The 21,079-nt window shown below is 46.4% G+C and overlaps 1 protein-coding gene across 1 annotated transcript; it reads left to right on the top strand.

The window, feature by feature from the left end:
* Positions 1 to 2,156: 2,156 nt before the first annotated feature.
* On the top strand, positions 2,157 to 4,678 carry ID2 (inhibitor of DNA binding 2). Its single transcript, XM_050753260.1, has 3 exons — positions 2,157 to 2,722; positions 3,058 to 3,121; positions 3,904 to 4,678. The coding sequence occupies exons 1-2, from the start codon at positions 2,168 to 2,170 to the stop codon at positions 3,112 to 3,114; spliced, it is 612 nt and encodes a 203-aa protein (XP_050609217.1). The 5' UTR covers positions 2,157 to 2,167; the 3' UTR covers positions 3,115 to 3,121; positions 3,904 to 4,678.
* The last annotated feature ends 16,401 nt before the right edge of the window (positions 4,679 to 21,079 follow it).

Here is a 21,079-nt window from a genome sequence, read left to right as displayed (position 1 = left end):
TTCAACACAGCCAGGCAGACTGGACTCTGACATGGCAGCTAAAGAAACACCAGAAAACTTTCACCATATTTAGCCATTTTACTACATCAGGGTACAAAAATGATCATGGGAGAAGGCACTGCCTTAATCAACTTTGCAAAGTGTAAAGTGAAACCGCACAATGCTCATTACCGCCCAGCCCAGAGCCTGGCTGTGGGGATAATGAGGCTGGCACGGATGTTAACATACGGTGTCCTTGGAAAAAGCTAGGAATGCGTCAGTATCGAAGAGCTGCAATGTCCAAGAATCATAAGTAATAATTTGAGAATCCCAAAGATGTTTGTTTACATTGGCTATTATTGTAAAATAGTCAAAGTATAACATCATGAACCAAAATAGTGTCAAAACAAAATCTGTTCCACTGTGGCACGTATGTGACAGAAACACATGCACACAAAGTACATCAAAAGGCTCGAACTGTGGGAGGACTCGGATAGTAAATCACTTCCAGACTTAATATCAGAAGAGATACGGTGCGTTCAACGCTGTCAGGGACAGAGTCGCAGGCAGCATTGCCGGGCCTTGGGAAGGCCCTCGGCAAATTTCTGCTGGACAGGAAACCATTCACCTCCTTCCTCCAAACTGAGGGGGGTTGATTTCAGGAAGGTGATCTCCACCTCAGCGCCACCCACTCTGCTTCCCTGGAGAGGCGTCCTGGGGCCCACAGCTGTCACGTGACAGCCAGAGACCGCTGGCCCCACCAGCTGATAAATTAATCATTAAGTGAAGGAAAAAACAGTTTCCCCATTATTGAGCTTTTCTTTCAGCCTCTAGGCCTGCCCCTTCCTCTTTCTGAAATGCAGAGGAGGTAGAGATTGAGGCAGAAAGTAAATAAGATTTGAATATTGCCTTTCCTGGGGTTTTCTAGTTCATTGTTTTCTGGAGAAAATATTTTCAAAACAAGAAAGTGACATACTGTGATCAAGACAGAATTCTAGATAAGCTAGAATTATGTGAGAATTAGCAAGGTATTTGAGTAAATAGCTGCAAACTTTTTAAAATTTAGACTGAGTTCTTAAACATTCTCAGCCAAAACAAAACAAAACAAAACCTTGAACCTGTATTCAGCACTAGTGCTGAAAAGATTCCAAACCTCATATATGACAGAGTATTTTTTTTTCTTAGTGTGAAGATGTTAATCAATGGCTAGGGCCACCTATCTGTCACAAAGCTTTGAAACTCCTCTAGGTGTTGGAATGTGACACCAGAAATCACAATTCTTGCATAATTAATCACATTACTTTGCCACCTACACTGAAGGGCACAGACCGGCAGCCTTTCAAGGGCAGTGTATGTAAATGTAGTTTCAAAATGCAAATTCTCCTAATTATTTCCGATTAATACTATCATTATAATAGCCCTGCCTCCTTCTTGAAAAGGAACCCTGAAAGCGCCCTGTGAGAGCTCCTTAGCGACCGGCGAGGTTGGGCATGGCTTCCAATAAGTACTCATTTTCCTGAGTTTACAGTAATGCCTCCCGCGCTGCTCCGGGTTGCAAAAACCCACACTAAGCCTGTCGTCGAATGCATGCGTGGGTGGTTTGTTTGTGTTAACATAACTTTTCCTTATCTGAAGAGACGAACTCACTCTACAAACGTGACTCTTAAGTGACAACCTAATTTGCGTTTTCACTTTCTTCTGAAATGCTTTCTATCTTTCCTCACGCTCTCCCTCCGATGGGTTGCAGTGAACTGTGGCTTCCCCCTGCGGTGCTGAACTCGCCCGTGTAGCCGTGATTTTAGGGCTGCCGACAGCTCCAAGGTGTGCAAGGCTTGGTCTGGGAACACCCCCAGGGCAAGGGTCCTGCCGCGCGTTTTGAATTAGAATTAAGAATGCACATTTAGGCGCCCAGGGTCTGCCCCCTCCCCCTTCCTTTTTCCCCTCCCCCATCTTCCCTCCTCTCCCTCCTCCTCCCCCCCTCCTTCCTCCTCCTCCCGCCTCCCGCCTCCCCGCTCCCGGTTCCCCGCTCCCCGCCCCCCGCCCGCCTCGCGCTTACTGTACTGTACTCTATTTACCACCCCAGCTGGGCTCGCGTCCCGCCCACCCCGCGGGGATTGGCTGCGAACGCGGAAGAACCGAGCCCACGCCCCGCGCACGCGCTTGCCAATGAAAGCGCCCGCTCGGCTTGATGGACGCGCTTCCTTCCACCAATGGGGACGAAGGGAAGCCCGAGCGTGTGGCCCCGGCGAGTGCGGATAAAAGCCGCCCCGCCGGGCTCGAGCTTCATTCTGAGCCGAGCCCAGTGCCAAGCGCAGCTAGCTCAGCAGGCGGCGGCGGCGGCCTGAGCTTCAGGGCAGCCAGCTCCCTCCCGGTCTCGCCTTCCCTCGCGGTCAGCATGAAAGCCTTCAGTCCCGTGAGGTCCGTTAGGAAAAACAGCCTGTCGGACCACAGCCTGGGCATCTCCCGGAGCAAAACCCCGGTGGACGACCCGATGAGCCTGCTGTACAACATGAACGACTGCTACTCCAAGCTCAAGGAGCTGGTGCCCAGCATCCCCCAGAACAAGAAGGTGAGCAAGATGGAAATCCTGCAGCACGTCATCGACTACATCTTGGACCTGCAGATCGCCCTGGACTCGCATCCCACTATTGTCAGCCTCCATCACCAGAGACCCGGGCAGAACCAGGCGTCCAGGACGCCGCTGACCACCCTCAACACGGACATCAGCATCCTGTCCTTGCAGGTAAGACCTGCTCCGGGGCCCCCGCCCCGCCGCCGCACACTCCCGCGGTCGCCTGGGTTGTCACTAGGAGATACGTAGCCCAGACGGTGACTTTCGCATGAGCTATTTAACTTTATTTTCATAAGAATCTGCCGTAGATTGAGCTGTGCGTGAAATTGCTAGTAAGTTCTGACATGTTAATGCGTCTGTTTTTGAATCTGAATTGTTACCATAAACGTGTTTAATGGAACTTGCTGGTCTGTGGACTACTTCAAAAAAACAAAACAAAACAAAACAAAAACCCTTTCTACTTATCATTGTCTTAACCTCGTACTCTTTATCCTCTTTCTCTCCAGGCTTCTGAATTCCCTTCTGAGTTAATGTCAAATGACAGCAAAGCACTGTGTGGCTGAATAAGCGGTGAGTGTTTGCTTGTGCCACCCGTGGGTAAACTGCCCTTCTGTGTGTGTGTGCGTGCGCGCATGTGTTTTTGCTTGTGTATCTGTAAAATGTCTGATTTGGTAAATGCATGCTTACTTCGCGGTGTTACCCGTACTACATTGTCTCACTAGACATGAAGGAGCTTGTAGTTCTGGGTACTCGAGATCACAGAACATTTTCCTTTAAAAGGAAATGATGCCAATAACTTACTACGAAGGCGGCCGAGGAACGTGTGTATTGGCTTTGTAGCAAATGTAATGCCCTGGCTCTTCCTACGATTCCTCTGGTACTACTATGAGGTACTAACCTCCACTGTAATTAATCTTATCGCCACAAATTCCACAGTGATCCTGCTTCCCTAAAACTATAGTCCTCTGGGATTCTCTGGGCTAGTTGAGGATTGCTACCCTGTGCCTTAGACCCTGTGATGTGGGATCCCAGACTTCCCTATCTGTTAACTAAAGGGCTGTTTTCAATCAAATAATTGTTACAAGAAGCAGACTGGCGCCTGTAGCACTGCTGTTGGAGATCCAAATAGGAGATTGGGTTGGGAAGTTTTTCCCTTGAGTCTCTGCTATTTTAATGTTTAATTTGCGCTGTCGAGGCGAGTGTGTGTGTTGCATCTGGACGCCAGGGTTTGCCCAATCTTTGAGTGTTTGGTTAAATGTTCAAACTGTGGCTTCCTCCCGGCGCCAGTCTGCCCGCCTCTGCCCTTAGGTTACATTCTCTTAAACATGCCTTTCTCTCCCAATCTTTTGCAGGTGTTCATGACTTCTTTTTTTTTCTTTGCACAACAACAACAACAACAACAACAACAAATCCACAGAATCTTTTAAGTGCTGAACTTTTCAACCATTTCACAAGGAGGACAAGTTGAACGGACCTTTTTGAAAAGAAAAAAAAAAATGGAAGGAAAACTAAGAATGATCATCTTCCCAGGGTGTTCTCTCACCTGGACTGAGATATTCGTTATTTATGAAAAAGACTTTTAAATGCCCTTTCTGCAGTTGGAAGGTTTTCTTTATATACTATTCCCACCATGGGGAGCGAAAACGTTAAAATCACAAGGAATTGCCCAATCTAAGCAGACTTTGCCTTTTTTCAAAGGTGGAGCGTGAATACCAGAAGGATCCAGTATTCAGTCACTTAAATGAAGTCTTTTGGTCAGAAATTACCTTTTTGACACAAGCCTACTGAATGCTGTGTATATATTTATATATAAATATATCTATTGAGTGAAACCTTGTGAACTCTTTAATTAGAGTTTTCTTGTATAGTGGCAGAGATGTCTATTTCTGCTTTAAAAAGTGTAATGATGTACTTATTCATGCTAAACTTTTTATAAAAGTTTAGTTGTAAACTTAACCCTTTTATACAAAATAAATCAAGTGTGTTTATTGAATGGTGATTGCCTGCTTTATTTCAGAGGACCAGTGCTTTGATTTTTATTATGCTATGTTATAACTGAACCCAAATAAATACAAGTTCAAATTTATGTAGACTGTATAAGATTATAATAAAACATGTCTGAAGTCAGTACCTGAATTCCGAGTGGTTTTTAAGATCTCTCTGGCACTCACTCGCTCTTTTCTCTCTCTCTCCCTCGCACCCCGACACACATTTTCTTTATCCCCTTCTCCCTCATCTCCCCACCAGCATCCCCGAAGCCTTTACTTGTGTACAGAGAATCTCCTTATCAGATGTGTGGTAAGGCAGAGTGCTGAGTTGACGGACTGGGGAGGCTCTGAGCACAGAAATGCCTCTGAGTCCTGAAGGGAAAGCTTGGTTCTGTGCCTTAGGGCTGAGTTTAAAGCCAAGAATGAGTTGTGGTTGTGAGTCTGGGAGTGTGGAAGGACTACCTGTGTGAGTGGGCGTTAAGACGCTTCTCCGGAGTAAATGAAAGTTAATCAGGAGAAGGAAAGAGGCTGTACAGAATTCAGAACATGATTTCAGATTTAAGGGAAGGCAGAAACACCCGAGGGTTACTATTTGCCCAGGGAACTAAGCTGTCACCTGGCCCCAGGCTCCTGATGCCTCCTTGGCTTCGCCTTCGTCCACACCTTTAGCCCCCCCCCAACCCCACCCACCCCCAGGCCTCCGGAGACGGGGCTGGGCCAGACGCATTTTCCCGGACTTTTCAATCGCCCTCAGCCTTGACGGCCGCCCTGGACTGGAACGAAGAGGCAGCGGGCAGAAGCCCTTCCAAGCCAGAGACCGCGGGCGGCCACGTGCTCCGGACCGGTCTGCGTTTTCGGTCCCAGGGCGCGAGGTGGGCTGACAGGCTCTGGAAGGCGGGTCCCAGGTGGACGCGAACCCGGGGAGGAAGGGGTCCGGGTGGGGCAGCAGCTCACCTGGGGCTCACCTGGGGCCGAGCAGGTGTTCGGGCGACGCCACCGAGGAATCCGCGCGTCTCCCCGCCCTGACCCCGATCGGCCCCCGCGGGCGCTGCCGCTGGAGGAGGGCGGGGGCTGTGGAGCCGCGGCCGCCCGGATCGCCCTGCGGACCCGCGCCGGGGACGGGGCTCTGCCGGGGCCAGCGCGGGGCCGTCGTGTGGTTGATCATCATACCTGGAGGGCGCTCTGAGGGCCGTGGGGGCGGCTCCCCGCCCCAGGCTACCCGGGCACCTGTCCCCCAGGTCCCCGCCACCTGTCGCCAGCCGCGGCCCTGGCCGACCCCTGCGCGGCGGGGAGGGAAGCGCGCGCTGGTCCCAACCCGACCCCGGCCTCGCCTCCGGGAGGGGCGCAGACGCCGGCCCCACGCTAGCCCCCCAGTCACAGGGACCCGCGCGTAGTCCGCTCGGACGGCCCTGGGGAGCGTCCCCGGACGGAAGCAGTGCGGGCGGGACCGTGGGGCGACCCGGGCCCTGCCGAGCCCCTGCCGGGCACGGCTGGCGACGTTGGCCCCGGGACCTCGGGTAGCCGCCGCCGAGGCGCAGCGGCCCCTCTCGGAGGCGACTTCCCGCGGCGCCCGACGCGCTACCCGTCTCCGGCCGTGGAGCCCGGGCGCCACCTGCTGGCCAGTGCGAGGACGGCGGCTCGCGCGTGCGGCCTGGTGGGCCTGGGGCCTGGGCACTGGGAACCGGAGGAGCAATCCGTGGGAGGAGGTCCCGGGAGAAAACGCCGGGGAGTGCGGCCTTTCCAAATGAGTGCTGCTCCAGCGTGTGTACAGCCGTTTCCACGTGTGGATCTCATGTCATCTTTACTACTGCATAGCATAGACAGGATCCCCTTTTGCAAATTAGTACCTGCTGCCAACCTCTAAGCTAGGTGCTGTCCCGGAGATTTTTTAAAAGATCAGACAGGATCCTGGCCTCTAAGAGACTATGCTTGGATTGTGGGGATAAATGAATTGTGAAGTCACATGAAAGTCAGAATGCTTTCCCTTCTCTTTCCTGGAGGTTTTGTTTAATTTTGTTTTAATTTTTCTGAACTGCTTAATAACTATTAACCAAGAACCCCAGTGTTACTTAAAGCAGTGGGAGGTGGCAGTCGGCCTCCTTTTCTTATTCCAAATCCTAATGAGAATCGATCACATTTCCTCCATTCATTAGGATGTGACTGTAGGCCTCTGTTGTAATAGATACTGTTTCTCAATTTTTGGAAGAGCCCTTCAATTGCTAGGCTTGTTGGAAGGAGTTTTTTTTTTTTAGAATTTTAAATCATAATTTGTGAGTCAACTTGGTAAAATACTTTTGACTGCATTTACTGAGTATTTTTCTCTGGTGGATTACACTGATGTTTCTGATGCTGAACTAGCCATACATTTCTGAAATAACTCCTACGTGAACATCATGTATCATTACTTTTTATATCCACCGTGGATTCTGTTAGCCAATATTTTATTTGAGATTTTTGAAAATGAAATGGAACTGTGATTTACTTTCTTGTATTGTCTGTAACTGGTTTTTGAATCAAGATCACACTAACCTCAAACAACAAATGTGCAGGTCAGTTTACATTTAATTTTAGCTTTCAAAACCATGGCTATATCCTTGAAGGTAGGCTAACATGTAGTCTGTCTATTTCAGAGGTGAGCAGTGAGTAGACAACAGCACGCAACCAGGCAGTGGACAGATGAACTCAGTCCAGCGCTTTTTCAGGAACATAAAAGGGACTTTCAAGTAGAGGGTGAAGATGTAGGACTCTAATAGAAAATAATATTCTTGTCAATAAGGAGCTGCTTTATAGAGTTTTTAAAATCCACAGCTAATAATTTATGTGGCTCTCTGCAGGGCAGGTGCAGAGCCATCCCAATCCCTTCAGAATGCTTTCCCTTCTCTTTCCTGGAGGTTTTGTTTAATTTTGTTTTAATTTTTCTTTAATTTTTGACATCCCACACATCCTTCCAATTTTTGATGCATTCTGCTACTGGAAAAGGGGCTTCAGATTTTGAGTATCTTTCTGGATGCTGATCCTGTCTAAGTGTTGGATGTTTTTCTATTTCATCGTAAAGATAATTTGAAGGCCAGAGGCGGTGGCTCACGCCTGTAATCCCAGCACTTTGGGAGGCCAAGGTGGGTGTATCACTTGAGCCCTGGAGTTCAAGACCAGCCTGGGAAACATGGCAAAAACCCGTCTCTACTAAAAATACAAAAGTTAATTGGGTGAGGTAGTGCACGCCTATAGTCCCAGCTACTCAGGAGGCTGAGGTGGGAGGATCTTTGAGCCCAGGAGGTCAAGCCTGCAGTGAGCCATGATTGTGCCACTGCACTGCAGCCTGAGTGACAGAGCGAGACCCTGTCTCAGAAAATTAATTAATTAAATTAAAGATAATTTGAGTCAGAGGCAGCATAAGTTGAGAAGCTCAACAACATGTGTTTTGTTTATTGCTGACTAAAGTAGGCACTGTGAGGAGCACCGCCTGAGCACCACACTGTGAGGAGCACCGCCTGAGACTGTAAGGCAGGAAGGAGATTTTCCAGAGGCCCTGAAGGAAGATGCAGTAGAAAGTGGGAAGAGCGTGCACACATTTGTGGCAGTCCTGAATGAGGGCACCAATCCCAGTAAACTAGGGCATTGGCCAAACAGGAATTACAGAAAAGTTTTTACAACCCTGTGAAGCAGGGCATTGAAACTGATACTACCACCCAGGACCCTGGAAGCCCTGAAATCTCAGTTATAGATTAGAAAAAAATAATACTCACTAGCTCAGGAAGATCATAAGGAAGCTTGTGTGTGAGCCTGAGCTCAAGAGGGAAATGAAAATCTCCTCTGAAAATTTTTACCCATAAACATGCCCTTATGGGCAATGGAGATTCAAATATGTACTACCCACTTGGTTTGAGAAATTTTGATGCTGAGAAATTAACACAAATGGGTTTCTGGCTGGTGATACCCCTAGAGTGCTTGGAAGTGGTACATGCAAAGCTTCTCTGGAGAGAAAATTTCTCAATACAGACTACACAGAATGCATTTCTGAAATAACTCCTCATTCTCACATTTTCATGGTTGGGTGAAAGGCAGTTTATAATTCAAATATTTTAAAAACACTGAAAACAATTTACCATGAGAGAATCAGTAGCTAAAATGAAGAGAAAGATTAGAAACAAAAGATCTAAAATGTCTATAAAGTAAGCACAACTAAGATGATTAAAGAAATTTAAAAATTAAGCAAGAACATAAAAAATCACAATATACAGTATTATATATAAACGAATGGGCAGATTTGAAAATGAACAACATCAAAGTGCTCGCATATGGTTATTGAAGTTGAAAACTCAATGGTGTATAAAACCCAGATTAAAAACTACTGGAGAGAGAATTAATGAACTGGAAGATGAACCTGAAGAAATTACACAGAATGAGCACAGAGAGATAAAGATAAGATAAATATGAACTCAAGGTAAGAGACAGAAAGGATAGAGAAACTCCAACAAGTATGGCAGACTGTACCAACTGGTTGTGGCAGTAGAAGGGAATCTGTCACAGTAAACATTCAAGCAACTTAAATGTTAGACATATCTTAAAGGCTGTTAGTCAAGCTAATATTCTGCACATATACATGTTTTGTTTTGTTTCAGACAGGGTCTCTCTGTCACCCAGGCTGGAGTGCAGTGGCATTGATCACGGCTCACTGAAGCCTCAACCTCCCTGGGCTCAGTTGACCCTCCCACCTCAGCCTCCTAAGTAGCTGGGACTACAAGTGTGCACCACCATGCCTGATTAACTTTTTCTTTCTTTTTTTTTTTTTTTTAGAGGCAGGGTCTCACCGTGTTACCCAGGTGGTCTCAAACTCCTGGGCTCAAGCAATCCTCCTGCCTTGGCCTCCCAAAATGCCGGGATTACAGGTATAAGTCACTGCACCCAGCCCACATATACATGTTTTAAAAATTAAGACAAAAAAATCCAACACAATTAGAAATAGGAAAACAGTAGCAATAGAGTTCACAGATAAAGTAATCAACAGCCTATAAGCATTCAAAAAGATGGTCAATTTCACCCATAATAAGACAAATGCAAATGAAAAACTATATAACAATTCTCACCCAGCAAATGGGCAAAAATCCAAAAGTTTGGCAATATACCCTGTTGACAAGACTGTGGGGGAAACAATCTTGTATATTGTTGATGATAAAATACTCTGACCCCTGTGCAGAGGAATGTGGTGATATCTAGCAAAATTGCATATGCATTTACTCTTTAACTCAGCTTTCTCACTCCTAGAAATCTATCCCAAAATTACATTGCAAAAGTATGTAATACTATATGCACCAGGTTAATAGATTTGGCATTGTTTTTAATAGCAAGTGAGTAGAAACAACCCCAATTTGGGACTGTTTGGAATACTAATACATGGTGAATACTAATACATAGTATACTAATACATGGTGAATACTAATACATAGTATACTAATACATGGTGAATACTAATACATAGTATACTAATACATGGTGAATACTAATACATAGTATACTAATACATGGTGAATACTAATACATAGTATACTAATACATGGTGAATACTAATACATAGTATACTAATACATGGTGAATACTAATACATAGTATACTAATACATGGTGAATACTAATACATAGTATACTAATACATGGTGAATACTAATACATAGTATACTAATACACGGTGACGTACTGTAAAGAGGAGATCTTTATATACTGATATGGGCTTTCCAGAACAAAGCGTCAAGTGAAGAATGGCTAATGCAGAACAGTGTATATGGTGTGCTAGCTTTTCTATGAGAAGGAAAGTGTAATAGTAACACACAGATTCATATTTGTTTATATTTTCAGAGAAATAAAGTGGAAGAAAAAACTAAAATAAATAAAAATGGTTATTGATGGGAGAGGCTAGAATAGAGTAGGGGAAGCAATGTTAGAAAGGGAGTATTGTATTAACTGTAGTATTTCTAAATGTACATTCCATGTCAATCTTTCATTTAATGGGTTTACTAAACTTTGACGATCATTGTCTAAATCAACTACTCCTTTAGTTATCACGTTACAGTGAATACATTCGTCATTAGAAATTGCAACATGGTGGCCAGGTGTGGTGGCTCACGCCTGTAATCCTAACACTTTGGCAGGCTGAGGTGGATGGATTGCCTGAGCTCTGAGTTCAAGAGCAGCCTGGGCAACACGGTAAAACCCTGTCTCTAATAAAATACAAAAAAAATTAGCCCCCAGGCATGGCGGTGTGAGCCTGTAATCGCAGCTACTCAGAAGGCTAAGACAGGAGAATCACTTGAACCCAGGAGGCAGAGGTTGCAGTGAGCTGAGATCGCACCATTGCACTCCCACCTGGGCAACAGAGAAAGACTCCATGACTTTCTAACTCTTTCAATTATGGTTCTCTGAAATCCAGCTCATACTGGAAAGTCAGGAAAATGCTTACTTATTTCTCTTTAATTCTCCATTTTTACAATTACATTGTATTAAATGTGGTATTTCTGAACGCATATTGTCATATGGTTTTGACTTTGAGATATGTAAGTGCTTTTTACAAATTAACTTTTACAAACAATATGTAAGTAGGAAAAAATGACAACAAATGGGCCTAATTATGTCTCAAGTTAGTAACATGCACACAGAGGAAAAATGACCCCAGCTGACCTTCAACAGTTTCACTGTACATTCCCAGTGAATCTATTCTAAGGACAAAAAGAACTGCAAAGAAATCATAAACTTCATTTAGTAGTCACATCACTAGTAATAATATTGGTATTGTTACTTTTGAACTATTATATGTATATTGTAGGATAAGCAAAGAAGTAATTATACTAATGTCATTAGGAACCAAGATTTTCAATGTAAGAGAAATGAAACATAAGTATAATGTTCAAGAAGTAAAAGCTCTGAAATCTTATATTTGAACTGAAAATATCAACTTAAATGTATTTTTCTTCTTTTTAAAAAATTTTTTTATAGCTTTCCACTGAAAATGCCAGAAGCAATGACATCCAGGTGATAATAAGCACCCGCTTACACCAGTTTGTACCATCCAATACCACTCACCACTAAAAGGAACCAGAGTTTTTTGGAGAAATGGCAGATTCCCGATCTAGGACAGGAAGTAAAACTAAAAATAAAGAGGAGACAAAAATAAAGCAAAAACGCTTTGGATACCAATGGAGGTTTCTAGGGCACCAGCACATTCTAAAAATGGAGAATTAAAGAGAAATAATTCAGCACTTTCCTGCCTTTCCAGCACGAGCTGGATTTCAGATAATCACGATCGAAAGAGTTAGAAAGTCGCCATGTTGAATCCCTAACGATGAGTGTAGTCACTGTAACGTGGTAACTAAAGTTGTAATTGATTTAGACCATGATCGTCAAAATTTAGTAAACTCAGAAAGTGTAAGGTTGACAGGATATTTTGTAATGAAATAATCAGGCTGTTAATAAAGAAATGATCACCTGAACCCACTGATCAATCTCTAAAAAACAATCAACTGGCCATGAGGTACCTCCTGATGGGACATGATCGACATCAGCGACACTTCCTATGAAGTATTCTTAGGGAAGAGAAATGAGTAAAAATTCAATCTGGGGTAACATCAATCCCTGAGACCTAACTTCTTGTCTATGGGAAACAGGAGAGAGCAAGCGAAATGGGATCGCAGGAAGCCTTCAGATAAACCCGGAACAGGGCATTCTTGAACAACCGGCCCAACCTTCCCAAGAAGCCAACGACGAAGCAGCAGAGGCCAAGCACTAAAAACACTTAAAATACCATCACCAAATGCAATGAATGGGATTTGTCTGGATCCTGAAACTCTAAAGGGACTTTTTTTTTTTTTTTTTAGATTGCTGGGGAAATTTGAGTGAGGGGTGGGTATTATATAATATTAAAGATTTTGTTTCATTATGTGTCAAATTGGTATTTTTGAGATGCATACTGAAGTTTGTAAGGAGAAATGACATACTATATAATGTTTGCTTTAAAATCCTCCAGAAAAAGAAAAAGGGAGTAGGGCTGGATGAGACAGATATAGTGAAATGCCGCCACTGTCACCGCTGAGTGACAGGCACATAGGTGTCCTCCGTTCACTCCTTTTGCATATGTTTGGGAATGTTTGTGACAAGTAAGTTAGAAAAATAACCCAGTCCTCTGTCTACTGGAACACAGAGATACCCCCACTGCCCAACTCTCTGAAAAGGCCCCGGCCTCCTGACACCCTGCTTGGCACCCTCGTTCACTTCCTCAAGATTGACCTTGACTGAGACAGCAGTTGAACTCCCCACCCTTCTGGCTCTGAACTACTTTCACACCTACTGAGGTGCTGCATCGCTATGACAGGGGCGCCTAGCATGGATCTTAGCATTTGGCAGCAAAGAAAAGTGGCCGAGGCCTAGGAATGTCCTGGCTTCCCTTCCTGTTCTGCCCGCTGCCATTATAAGTAGAATGGCGTGCGTATTTCCACGTATATGATTATGCCACCTCTTGGAATGTGGTCTTAGTTTTAAGTAATTCTCCACCTAGGGACAACGCTTTTAACTTTTATTTTACAAACATAATCTTCTAAATAAGCTCTAAACAAGTTTCATCAGTTCTGAGAGAAAGTTCTTAAACACACAATTCTTCAATATTTGATGTTTCAAAATCCTGTGGAAGCAAGTCAGGCAGAGAAAAGGGCAAGGCCATTCTTAATGTTGTAATTTTACCCGAGTTCGCCAAAGCCTACCAGGGGAGGGAAAAAAAAGACTCCTAAAAAATGTCAACTGAAACTTTAATTGCCTGAAGTAAAATATTTTAAAGAGTGAAATTTTCAAGTTTAAATTTAATCCAAACCAGTTAAGTTGATCCAATCTAAAAATATCTTGACTGGGAAGGAAATTTTTGGACAAGTTTGTCAAGTCCTGGCTTTGTACCTGACGATGACTTTTAGGGAATCGTCCCCAAACAAGTAGATGCCCTTGAGTGCTCTCCCTGCAAACCGCGTTTGCTGCAGGGGCAATGCCAACTCACACAGGCCAAGGGGTAAAAAGCAGGACTCTTCCTGCTAATTATTTTTGTTGTATAATCAATTGTCTACAGGAACAAAACATCCACCCCAGCGAGCTGCTCCTGCAAAAACAAGGGGACCCCTCTTCCGATGGGGAGTCTCTGATGTGTCGATGCAGTTACATTGATGTAGTAATTTATTCGGCAAAGATGCATGGAACTGCGCCAGGCGTGGTTCTAGGTGCTGCAGACACTGGGATGAAACAGCCGGGATCCCTGCCCCTAGGGAACTTGCATTCCAGCAACGGGAGACAGACCATGAGTGTGTCTCGTATGCATTCGAAGACAAATAAAGCAGGGAAAGAGGAGACAGATCCCAGGTGACCAGCTATGAAGTATGAAGGTGTTGTCTTCCGTCCTTAACCTCCGGTTGCCGGGACCCTGCCGAGCTCAGCTGAGTCGGTGTTAGCATGGCCCGTGGGGGGCGTGAGAGAGCAGCTGCAGGGGGGCGGCGGGAGGAGGGAGCGGCCGTAGCCCGTGTGCTTCCCAGGAGGCTTCCCGTCCACCTGGGGGTCTCAGCAACCCCGCCCAGCACCTCTTCACCCTGGCCTCCCTGTGGCTGCGCCTGAATCCAGACTGCGCTTTTCCCCACGCTCAGAGGACAAGCCTGATGCCCCCGTCCCGGAGCCTGCGGCCCCTGCATGGAGGCTCTGCGTCCTGGGCACGGGGACCCTCCTCCAGCTTCTGAGCTTCAGTCATTCCCGCCTTTCCCCTCTGCTCCCTCATCCTAGCGGGGATGCTGCCTGCGGCACTGCCTCGGTGACAGCTTGGAGTGCTGTTTGCTCAGCCCCGCTGTTAACACATGCTAGCTAGTTAGCAAACTTACTCTCTGTGAGAGCTCGGGGGGTTTCTGTCTCCTGACAGGGCCCTGACTGGTACCCCAGGCTCCATGAGAGCACCGTGGACAACAGGAGCAGCCGAACGCGCAGAATCTGCGGGAAGGGGAATCCGCAGCGGGTGCGGCCCGTGCAAAGGCCCAGCGGCGGCGGCAGCAGCGATCCAGGGAAGTCCCACCTGCTGGCAGTGAGGGGCAGTGGGAGTGGTGACTGGGGGGGGGGCGCGTGGAGGGGGTTGGGGGCTGGTGGGGGCTGATGGGGGGCGGTGGGGGCAGTGAGGGCTGGCGAGGAGTGGGGGAGGGCTGGTGGGAAGTAGTGGGGGCTGGTGGGGGGCACGGGGAGGGGGCCGGTACAGTGGGGGAGGGGACCGGTGGGGGGCCGCTGGGGGCTGGTACAGGGGCGGGGGAGGGCTGTTGGGGAGGTGGGGGTGGGGGGATGGGGACTGGTTGGGGGAAGGCTGGGGGAGAGTGGTGAGTGGTGGGGGAGTTGCGGGGGCGCTGGTGGGGGACAGTGGGCCGGAGCAAGGCAGCCAGGGACCCAGTGCTAGACGAACGGACAGGATCGGGGAGGCCCATCACACCCAGCCTCACAGGCTGTCTAAGAGCTTTGGCCTTTGTGTAAGCTGGGACCTTGGAAAGCTTTGCACAGGGGAGTGATGGAATCAAACTATTTAGCAGTCGAATTTCTTTTAATGTTTCTCATTTATAGGTTACACATTTGTTGTTATTATTGATTTAATAATACTGTGTCAATATAAAGTTGTCAAAATTACGGCACCCGAACTTCACATTATAAAATTTAAATCACAACTTGTTTTATCACAATGGCTTTGCAGCAACTGAAATTATTCCTGGTAATTATTAAGTTGGTGCAAAATTATTTCCGGTTTTTTGCCATCACTTTTAATGGCAAACACCACAAGTACTTTTGCACCAACGTAAGTATTATAACTAAGGAAATGAATAGAACAGTGTGCATCAGAGGAACCTCTGCCAGTGCTTACCCCATTTGTTATAGAGGGACAGGTTGTCCCTGCTTTTTTATGGAGCGCTATGTCAGAAGGGCTGAGTAAAATGAAGACGTTCCTCAGAGGACTGTCTCACTAAGCAATCATGAATCATGTGGGCAATTTCTGGGAGGAAAGGAAGAAAAAAAGCCATGCTTCACAATTCTTAGAAACTGTTGCAAAGTAGACCACGTTACTAAACTGAAGGTAAGTATTGTTTGCACAAACTCAGCATGTTAGGCGAATTTGTTTCCACACTGCATTTGGATTATTTCTCTTAGGGTTTTAGTAACTGTCATGATCAGGCTGCAATGTACCCTAAAGTTGAATGGCTCATTGACCACACATTTCTTTTTTCTTTTCTTTTTTTTTGTTATTTGAGACGGAGTCTTGCTCTGTCACCCAGGCTAAAGTGCAATGGCACTATCTTGGCTCACTGCAACCTCCGACTCCTGGGTTCAATCAATTCTCCTGTCTCAGCCTCCCAAGTTGCTGGGATTATAGGCGTGTGCCACCACGCCCGGCTAATTTTTGTATTTTGAGTAGAGAGGGGGTTTCGCCATGTTGGCCAGGCTGGTCTTGAACTCCTGACCTCAGGTGATCCACCCGCCTTGGCCTCCCAAAGTGTTGGGATTACAGGTGTGAGCCACTGTGCCCGTCCTGACCACACATTTCTATTGTCATCCTAGGGACTCAAAAATAATTCAACTTTCTCTTTCTCAAAACTTTTTCCCTTTGCAGAATACACACTTTCAGTTTTAAAATTTCTTGCAATAGCACTCTCTTATACATTATTCCACCCTTTGTTTCATTAATCACCCATGAAATGGTCTAATTCTATTTTTGTTAAATAAATGCCCACTTTTTTTCTGTGTATAATACAGAAAGGGCACATGTGGGTAGGAGCAAGATATGACTGGAGGAAAACATTTTTCGAAACTAATAGTGGTCCCTTTGTGTGACTATGGGTGATTTTAATGTTCAATTTTAATGTTTACTAAAAATTCCTGGCTGGACACAGTGGTTCACACCTGTAATCCCAACACTTTGAGACGCCAAGGCAGGCGGATCACTTGAGCCCAAGAGTTGGAGACCAGCCTGGGCAACAAAATGAGACCTCATCTCTATTTAAAAAAAAAAAAAAAAAAAGCCAGGCATGGTGCCCTGCCTGTAGTCCCAGCTACTTGGGAGGCTGAGATGGGAGGATCACTTGAGCCCTGGGAGGTGGAGGCTGCAGTGAGCCATGATTGTGCCACTGCACTCCAGTCTCTGTGATAAAGTGAGACCCTGTCTCAAAAAAAAAAAAAAAAAAAAGTTATTTAACTTGCATTATTTTATAATCAACCAATATTTTATGTACTGAAATTAACCACAAGCACTGATTGACTGAATGAGGAATAAACATTAAGGCAGCCTCTATACAACATGATTCCTGGTCCTCAGAATCTCTACCCCAGGCCTTTTGTCCTCTTCTTATCATTTTTTTTTTTTTTTTTTGGTTAGTCAGTCAAAAAGTAAAGCGAATATTAAGGATTTATGTGCCCTGTGCTATGTTGAGAGAGTGAATGTAAGTTCTCAGCCTTGAAACCCATGATTACATGTCAGGAAGCAAGAATTGCCTCAATGGAGCCATTGGGAGTGGAGAACACAGTGAAACACACACCACCAGGTGAGTGGCATCAAAACTGAGCTCAGTGAGCGGCTCTGGCATCTGGCCAATCATTGGACGAGGAAAGGGTGGAAACTTCAGGGGCAGAAGCCTGAGGAGGCAACGAAATGATGATAGAAGAGGGAGACCAGCATGGGCTCGCAGGACATACAGGGGCAGAGTGGCCATGCCATGCAGGTAAAGTGATCCTTTAGAAACTTCCTGAATTTGGATTTGGGAGTAAATGGGATTCTGGAGTAAAACCTGAGCAGTGAAGCTGCAGAGATGAGTGAGAGAGGTGGGAAAACAATCATGTGTGGCAGGCAGAAGTATCCTCCCAAAGATGCACATGCCTTGCTCTGCAGAACCTCCTGATGTGTTCCCCTCACATGACAAAGGGACTTTGCAACCGAGACAAAGGGCACAGATTTGGGCTGGGGAGATTCTCTTGGATTATCAGGCGGGCTGAGTCTAATCACAGGAGTCTTTAAAAACAGAGGATCTTTTTCATCCATAGTTAGAGCAGGCCACAGAGGAAGGGTCAGATACTGCAATACTGCTGGGTTTGTAGATGGAGGGAGGCGGCCTCTAGAAGCGGGAAAAGGCAAGGAAACAAGTTCTCTCCTAGAGCCTCCAGGAGAAGCACAGCCCTGCCCACACCCTGCAAGACCTGTGTAAGGCTCCTGATCTACAGGATTGTAAGACACTAAATTTGTGTCATTTTAAGCTGCTCAGTCTGTGGTGATTTATAATGGCAGTGACAGAAAACTAATGCAGGCTGAGAACCAATGCATATGACTGCCCCTGCTCATAGGGAAATGCAACCAAGCCTGCACAATCAGTCAGTGAGGACCTTGAAACTGGCTTCTCACAGCAAGTTCTCATGAAGATCCCTGAGTAACAGGAAAGACCTGGCCTGACATCCATACACAGAGCAGTGTGTCTCTTATGTCCTGAATGTTTCTGCAGATTGTGACACTTTGGGGCTTCCATTAGAGGAAGGGTGGGCAGCTCCCAATGCCTCAGGCATTGTAGGTTCTGATGTGGGTGGCCTGAGGACCTGCCACTTTTTAAAGTGAGGATCAGGAATGTGATGGGCTAATGGGAGGCTATCTATCTTCCACTGCCACGAGGAAGCATAGCATGGAAGCTGGGAGTTCCCTCAACTACAGAAGATGTTCGTCTCCATAATTTAGCATTTGTAATGAGCATCTTGTCCACAGATGGGGGTAATTTATAATGAACAGAAATTTATTTGGCTCATGGTTCTGGAGGCTGGGAAGTTCAAGAGCACGGCACCAGCATCTGGTGAGGGTTGTGTCCTCCCATGCAGAAGGTGGATGATATGGTTTGGATCTGCATCCCCACCCAAATCTCATGTTGAATTGTAATCCTCAATGTTGGAGGAGGGATCGGGCAGGAGGTGACTGGGTCATGGGAGTGGATTTCCTCCTTGCTGTTCTTGTGATAGTGAGTGAATTCTCACAAGCTCTGGTTGTATGAAAGTGTGTAGCACCTCCCCCTTCACTCTCTTCTCCTGCTCCAGCCATATAGTGAGAGGTGAAGCCAGCTGGACTTCCTAGGTCGAGTGGGGACTTGGAGAACTTTTCTGTCTAGCTAGAGGATTGTAAATGCACCAATAAGCACTCCGTAAAAATGCACCAATCAGCGCTCTGTGTCTAGCTAAAAGATTGCAAATGCACCAACCAGCACTCTGTAAAATGGACCAATCAGCACTCTGTAAAGTAGACCAATCAGCAGGACATGGCTGGGGACAAATAAGGGAATAAAAGCTGGCCACCCCAACCAGCAGTGGCAACCTGCTTGGGTCCCCTTCCACGCTGTGGAAGCTTTGTTCTTTCGCTCTTCACAATAAATCTTGCTGCTGCTCACTCTTTGGGTTCACACCACCTTTAAGAGCTGTAACACTCACTGTGAAGGTCCGTGGCTTCATTCTTGAAGTCAGTGAGACCACAAACCCACCTGAAGGAAGAAACTCTGGACACATCTCAAGGAATAAACTCTGGACACACCATCTTTAAGGGCTGTAACACTGCGAAGATCCACAGCTTCATTCTTGAAGTCAGCGAGACCAAGAACCCACTGGAAGGAACCAATTCCATACACGATATGACGTGTCAGCTTCCCCTTCACCTCCTGCCATGATTATAAGCTTCCTGAGGCCTCCCCAGCCATACTTTCTGTGGAACCATGTGCCAATTAAACATCTTTTCTTTTAAAATTACCCAGTCTCAGGTAGTTCTTTATAGCAATGTGAGAATGGGCTAATACAGTAGGAGAGCAAGAGAGGGTGAATTCAAGTCAAACTTGCTTGGATAACAAACCCACCCTCCACTAAGTCCCCTCCCACAAAAACGACATTAATCCATTCGTGAGGCCAGAGTCCCCATGACCTAATCAGCTCTTAAAAGTCCCACCTCTCAACACTGCTTCACTGGGGATTAAATTTTCAACACATGAGTGTTGGGAGACACAATTGAGCCACAGTAATGAAGTTCCACACCTGACTGAGGTTAACAGGTGACAGCAGTTCAGTCTGCCTAACAGGCTGCTATATCCCAGGGTCTAGCACAGTGCCTGGCACATGGTAAGCAGGCAATACATAGGTGTCAAGTGTGTGAATAAATGCGCTGGACTGAATCAGAACTTCATGAGTTCTTGCCCTAGACAGGCTCCAGGAGGGGCCATAGGGTCCCGCACTGGGGATGCTGCAGAAGAAGAGCTTCCTGCACGAGATGGAAGCTCAAGCTCCAATTCACTCCTCAAGGCCCTTTCCATCTGAATTCTAGCTGCACAGCGCACCTGAGACTTTTGCCATGACCTGAGGTGACATTCAAATGAGTCCTGGAGCCCAGCAAACACTGAGCACCCAGGGTCCTGGTGTCAGATGAGCATAAGGAGGTCAGGTGTGGGGAGAGATACCACCACAACTGACAACCATGCAAGTCAGCGTGTGTGCCCTGCAGGAATAAAGACTGTGCTGCAAGAATGTGGACCATGGGTGACTGGTCCTAAGTTTGGATTCCACCTTGCTTCAGACACGTAATGGTTGGCACAGTGGCTCGTTGAGGTTATCACGTGAGTGTTCCAGGCATTAGCGGTCCAGGCGAATCTGGGCTCAGTCTTTCCAGACTCACCTGTGGCCACAAGCCCGTGCTTATATTCCAGTCCCCAGATCATAATAAAGAGTTGATTCATGTAGCTTCCCTGACAAAACATGCCTGGGGTGTGTGTGTGGTGTGTTGTGTGTGTGTTGTGTGGTGTGTTGTGTGGTGTGTGTGTGGTGTGTTGTGTGTTGTGTGTGTTGTGTGTGTGGTGTGTGTGTGGTGTGTGTGTTGTGTGGTGTATGTGTTGTGTGTGTGTTGTGTGGTGTGCGTGTGTGTTGTGTGGTGTGTGTGTTGTGTGTGTGTTGTGGGGTGTGTGTGTGGTGTGTGTGTTTTGTGGTGTGTGTGTGGGGTGTGTGTGTGGTGTGTGTGTTTTGTGGTGTGTGTGTGGGGTGTGTGTGTGGTGTGTGTGTTTTGTGGTGTGTGTGTGGGGTGTGTGTGTTGTGAAAGCAAAGCGCCTTTATTTCCTTTATAGTTCACTCACCCTTGTTTTTGATACAGGGTCACACTCTGTCGCCCTTGACAGAATGCAATGGTGCAATCACAGCTCACTGCAGCCTCAACTTCCCGGCCTGGCCAATTTTTAAATTTTTTTGTAGAGACAAGGTCTCACCATGTTACCCAGGCTGGTCTTGAATTCCTTGGCTCAAGCAATCCTCCCAGCTCAGCCTCCCAAAAAGCTGGGATTACAGGCATGAGCCACTGTGCCCAATCTGTAGTCTTTTACAACCTAATCTTAGACGTGCCCTACCATCGCTGTTGGTGGCACAGACCAACCCTGGAATGTCGGGTGTGGGCTGTGAACAGCAGGAGACAGGGGCGCCATCTTGGAGGCTGGCCACCACAGGTATTTTTATGAAAA

Source organism: Macaca thibetana, chromosome 13, assembly GCF_024542745.1.
Source record: "Macaca thibetana thibetana isolate TM-01 chromosome 13, ASM2454274v1, whole genome shotgun sequence".
Taxonomy (NCBI): domain Eukaryota; kingdom Metazoa; phylum Chordata; class Mammalia; order Primates; family Cercopithecidae; genus Macaca; species Macaca thibetana.
This window is presented reverse-complemented; position numbering and strand designations above follow the sequence as displayed.

Coding starts and splice junctions, on each gene's coding strand:
- ID2 (XM_050753260.1), top strand. CDS start 2,168: ATGGACGCGCTTCCTTCCACCAATGGGGACGAAGGGAAGCCCGAGCGT. Junction 2,723..3,057: donor TCAGCATCCTGTCCTTGCAG/GTAAGACCTGCT, acceptor CTTTCTCTCCAG/GCTTCTGAATTCCCTTCTGA.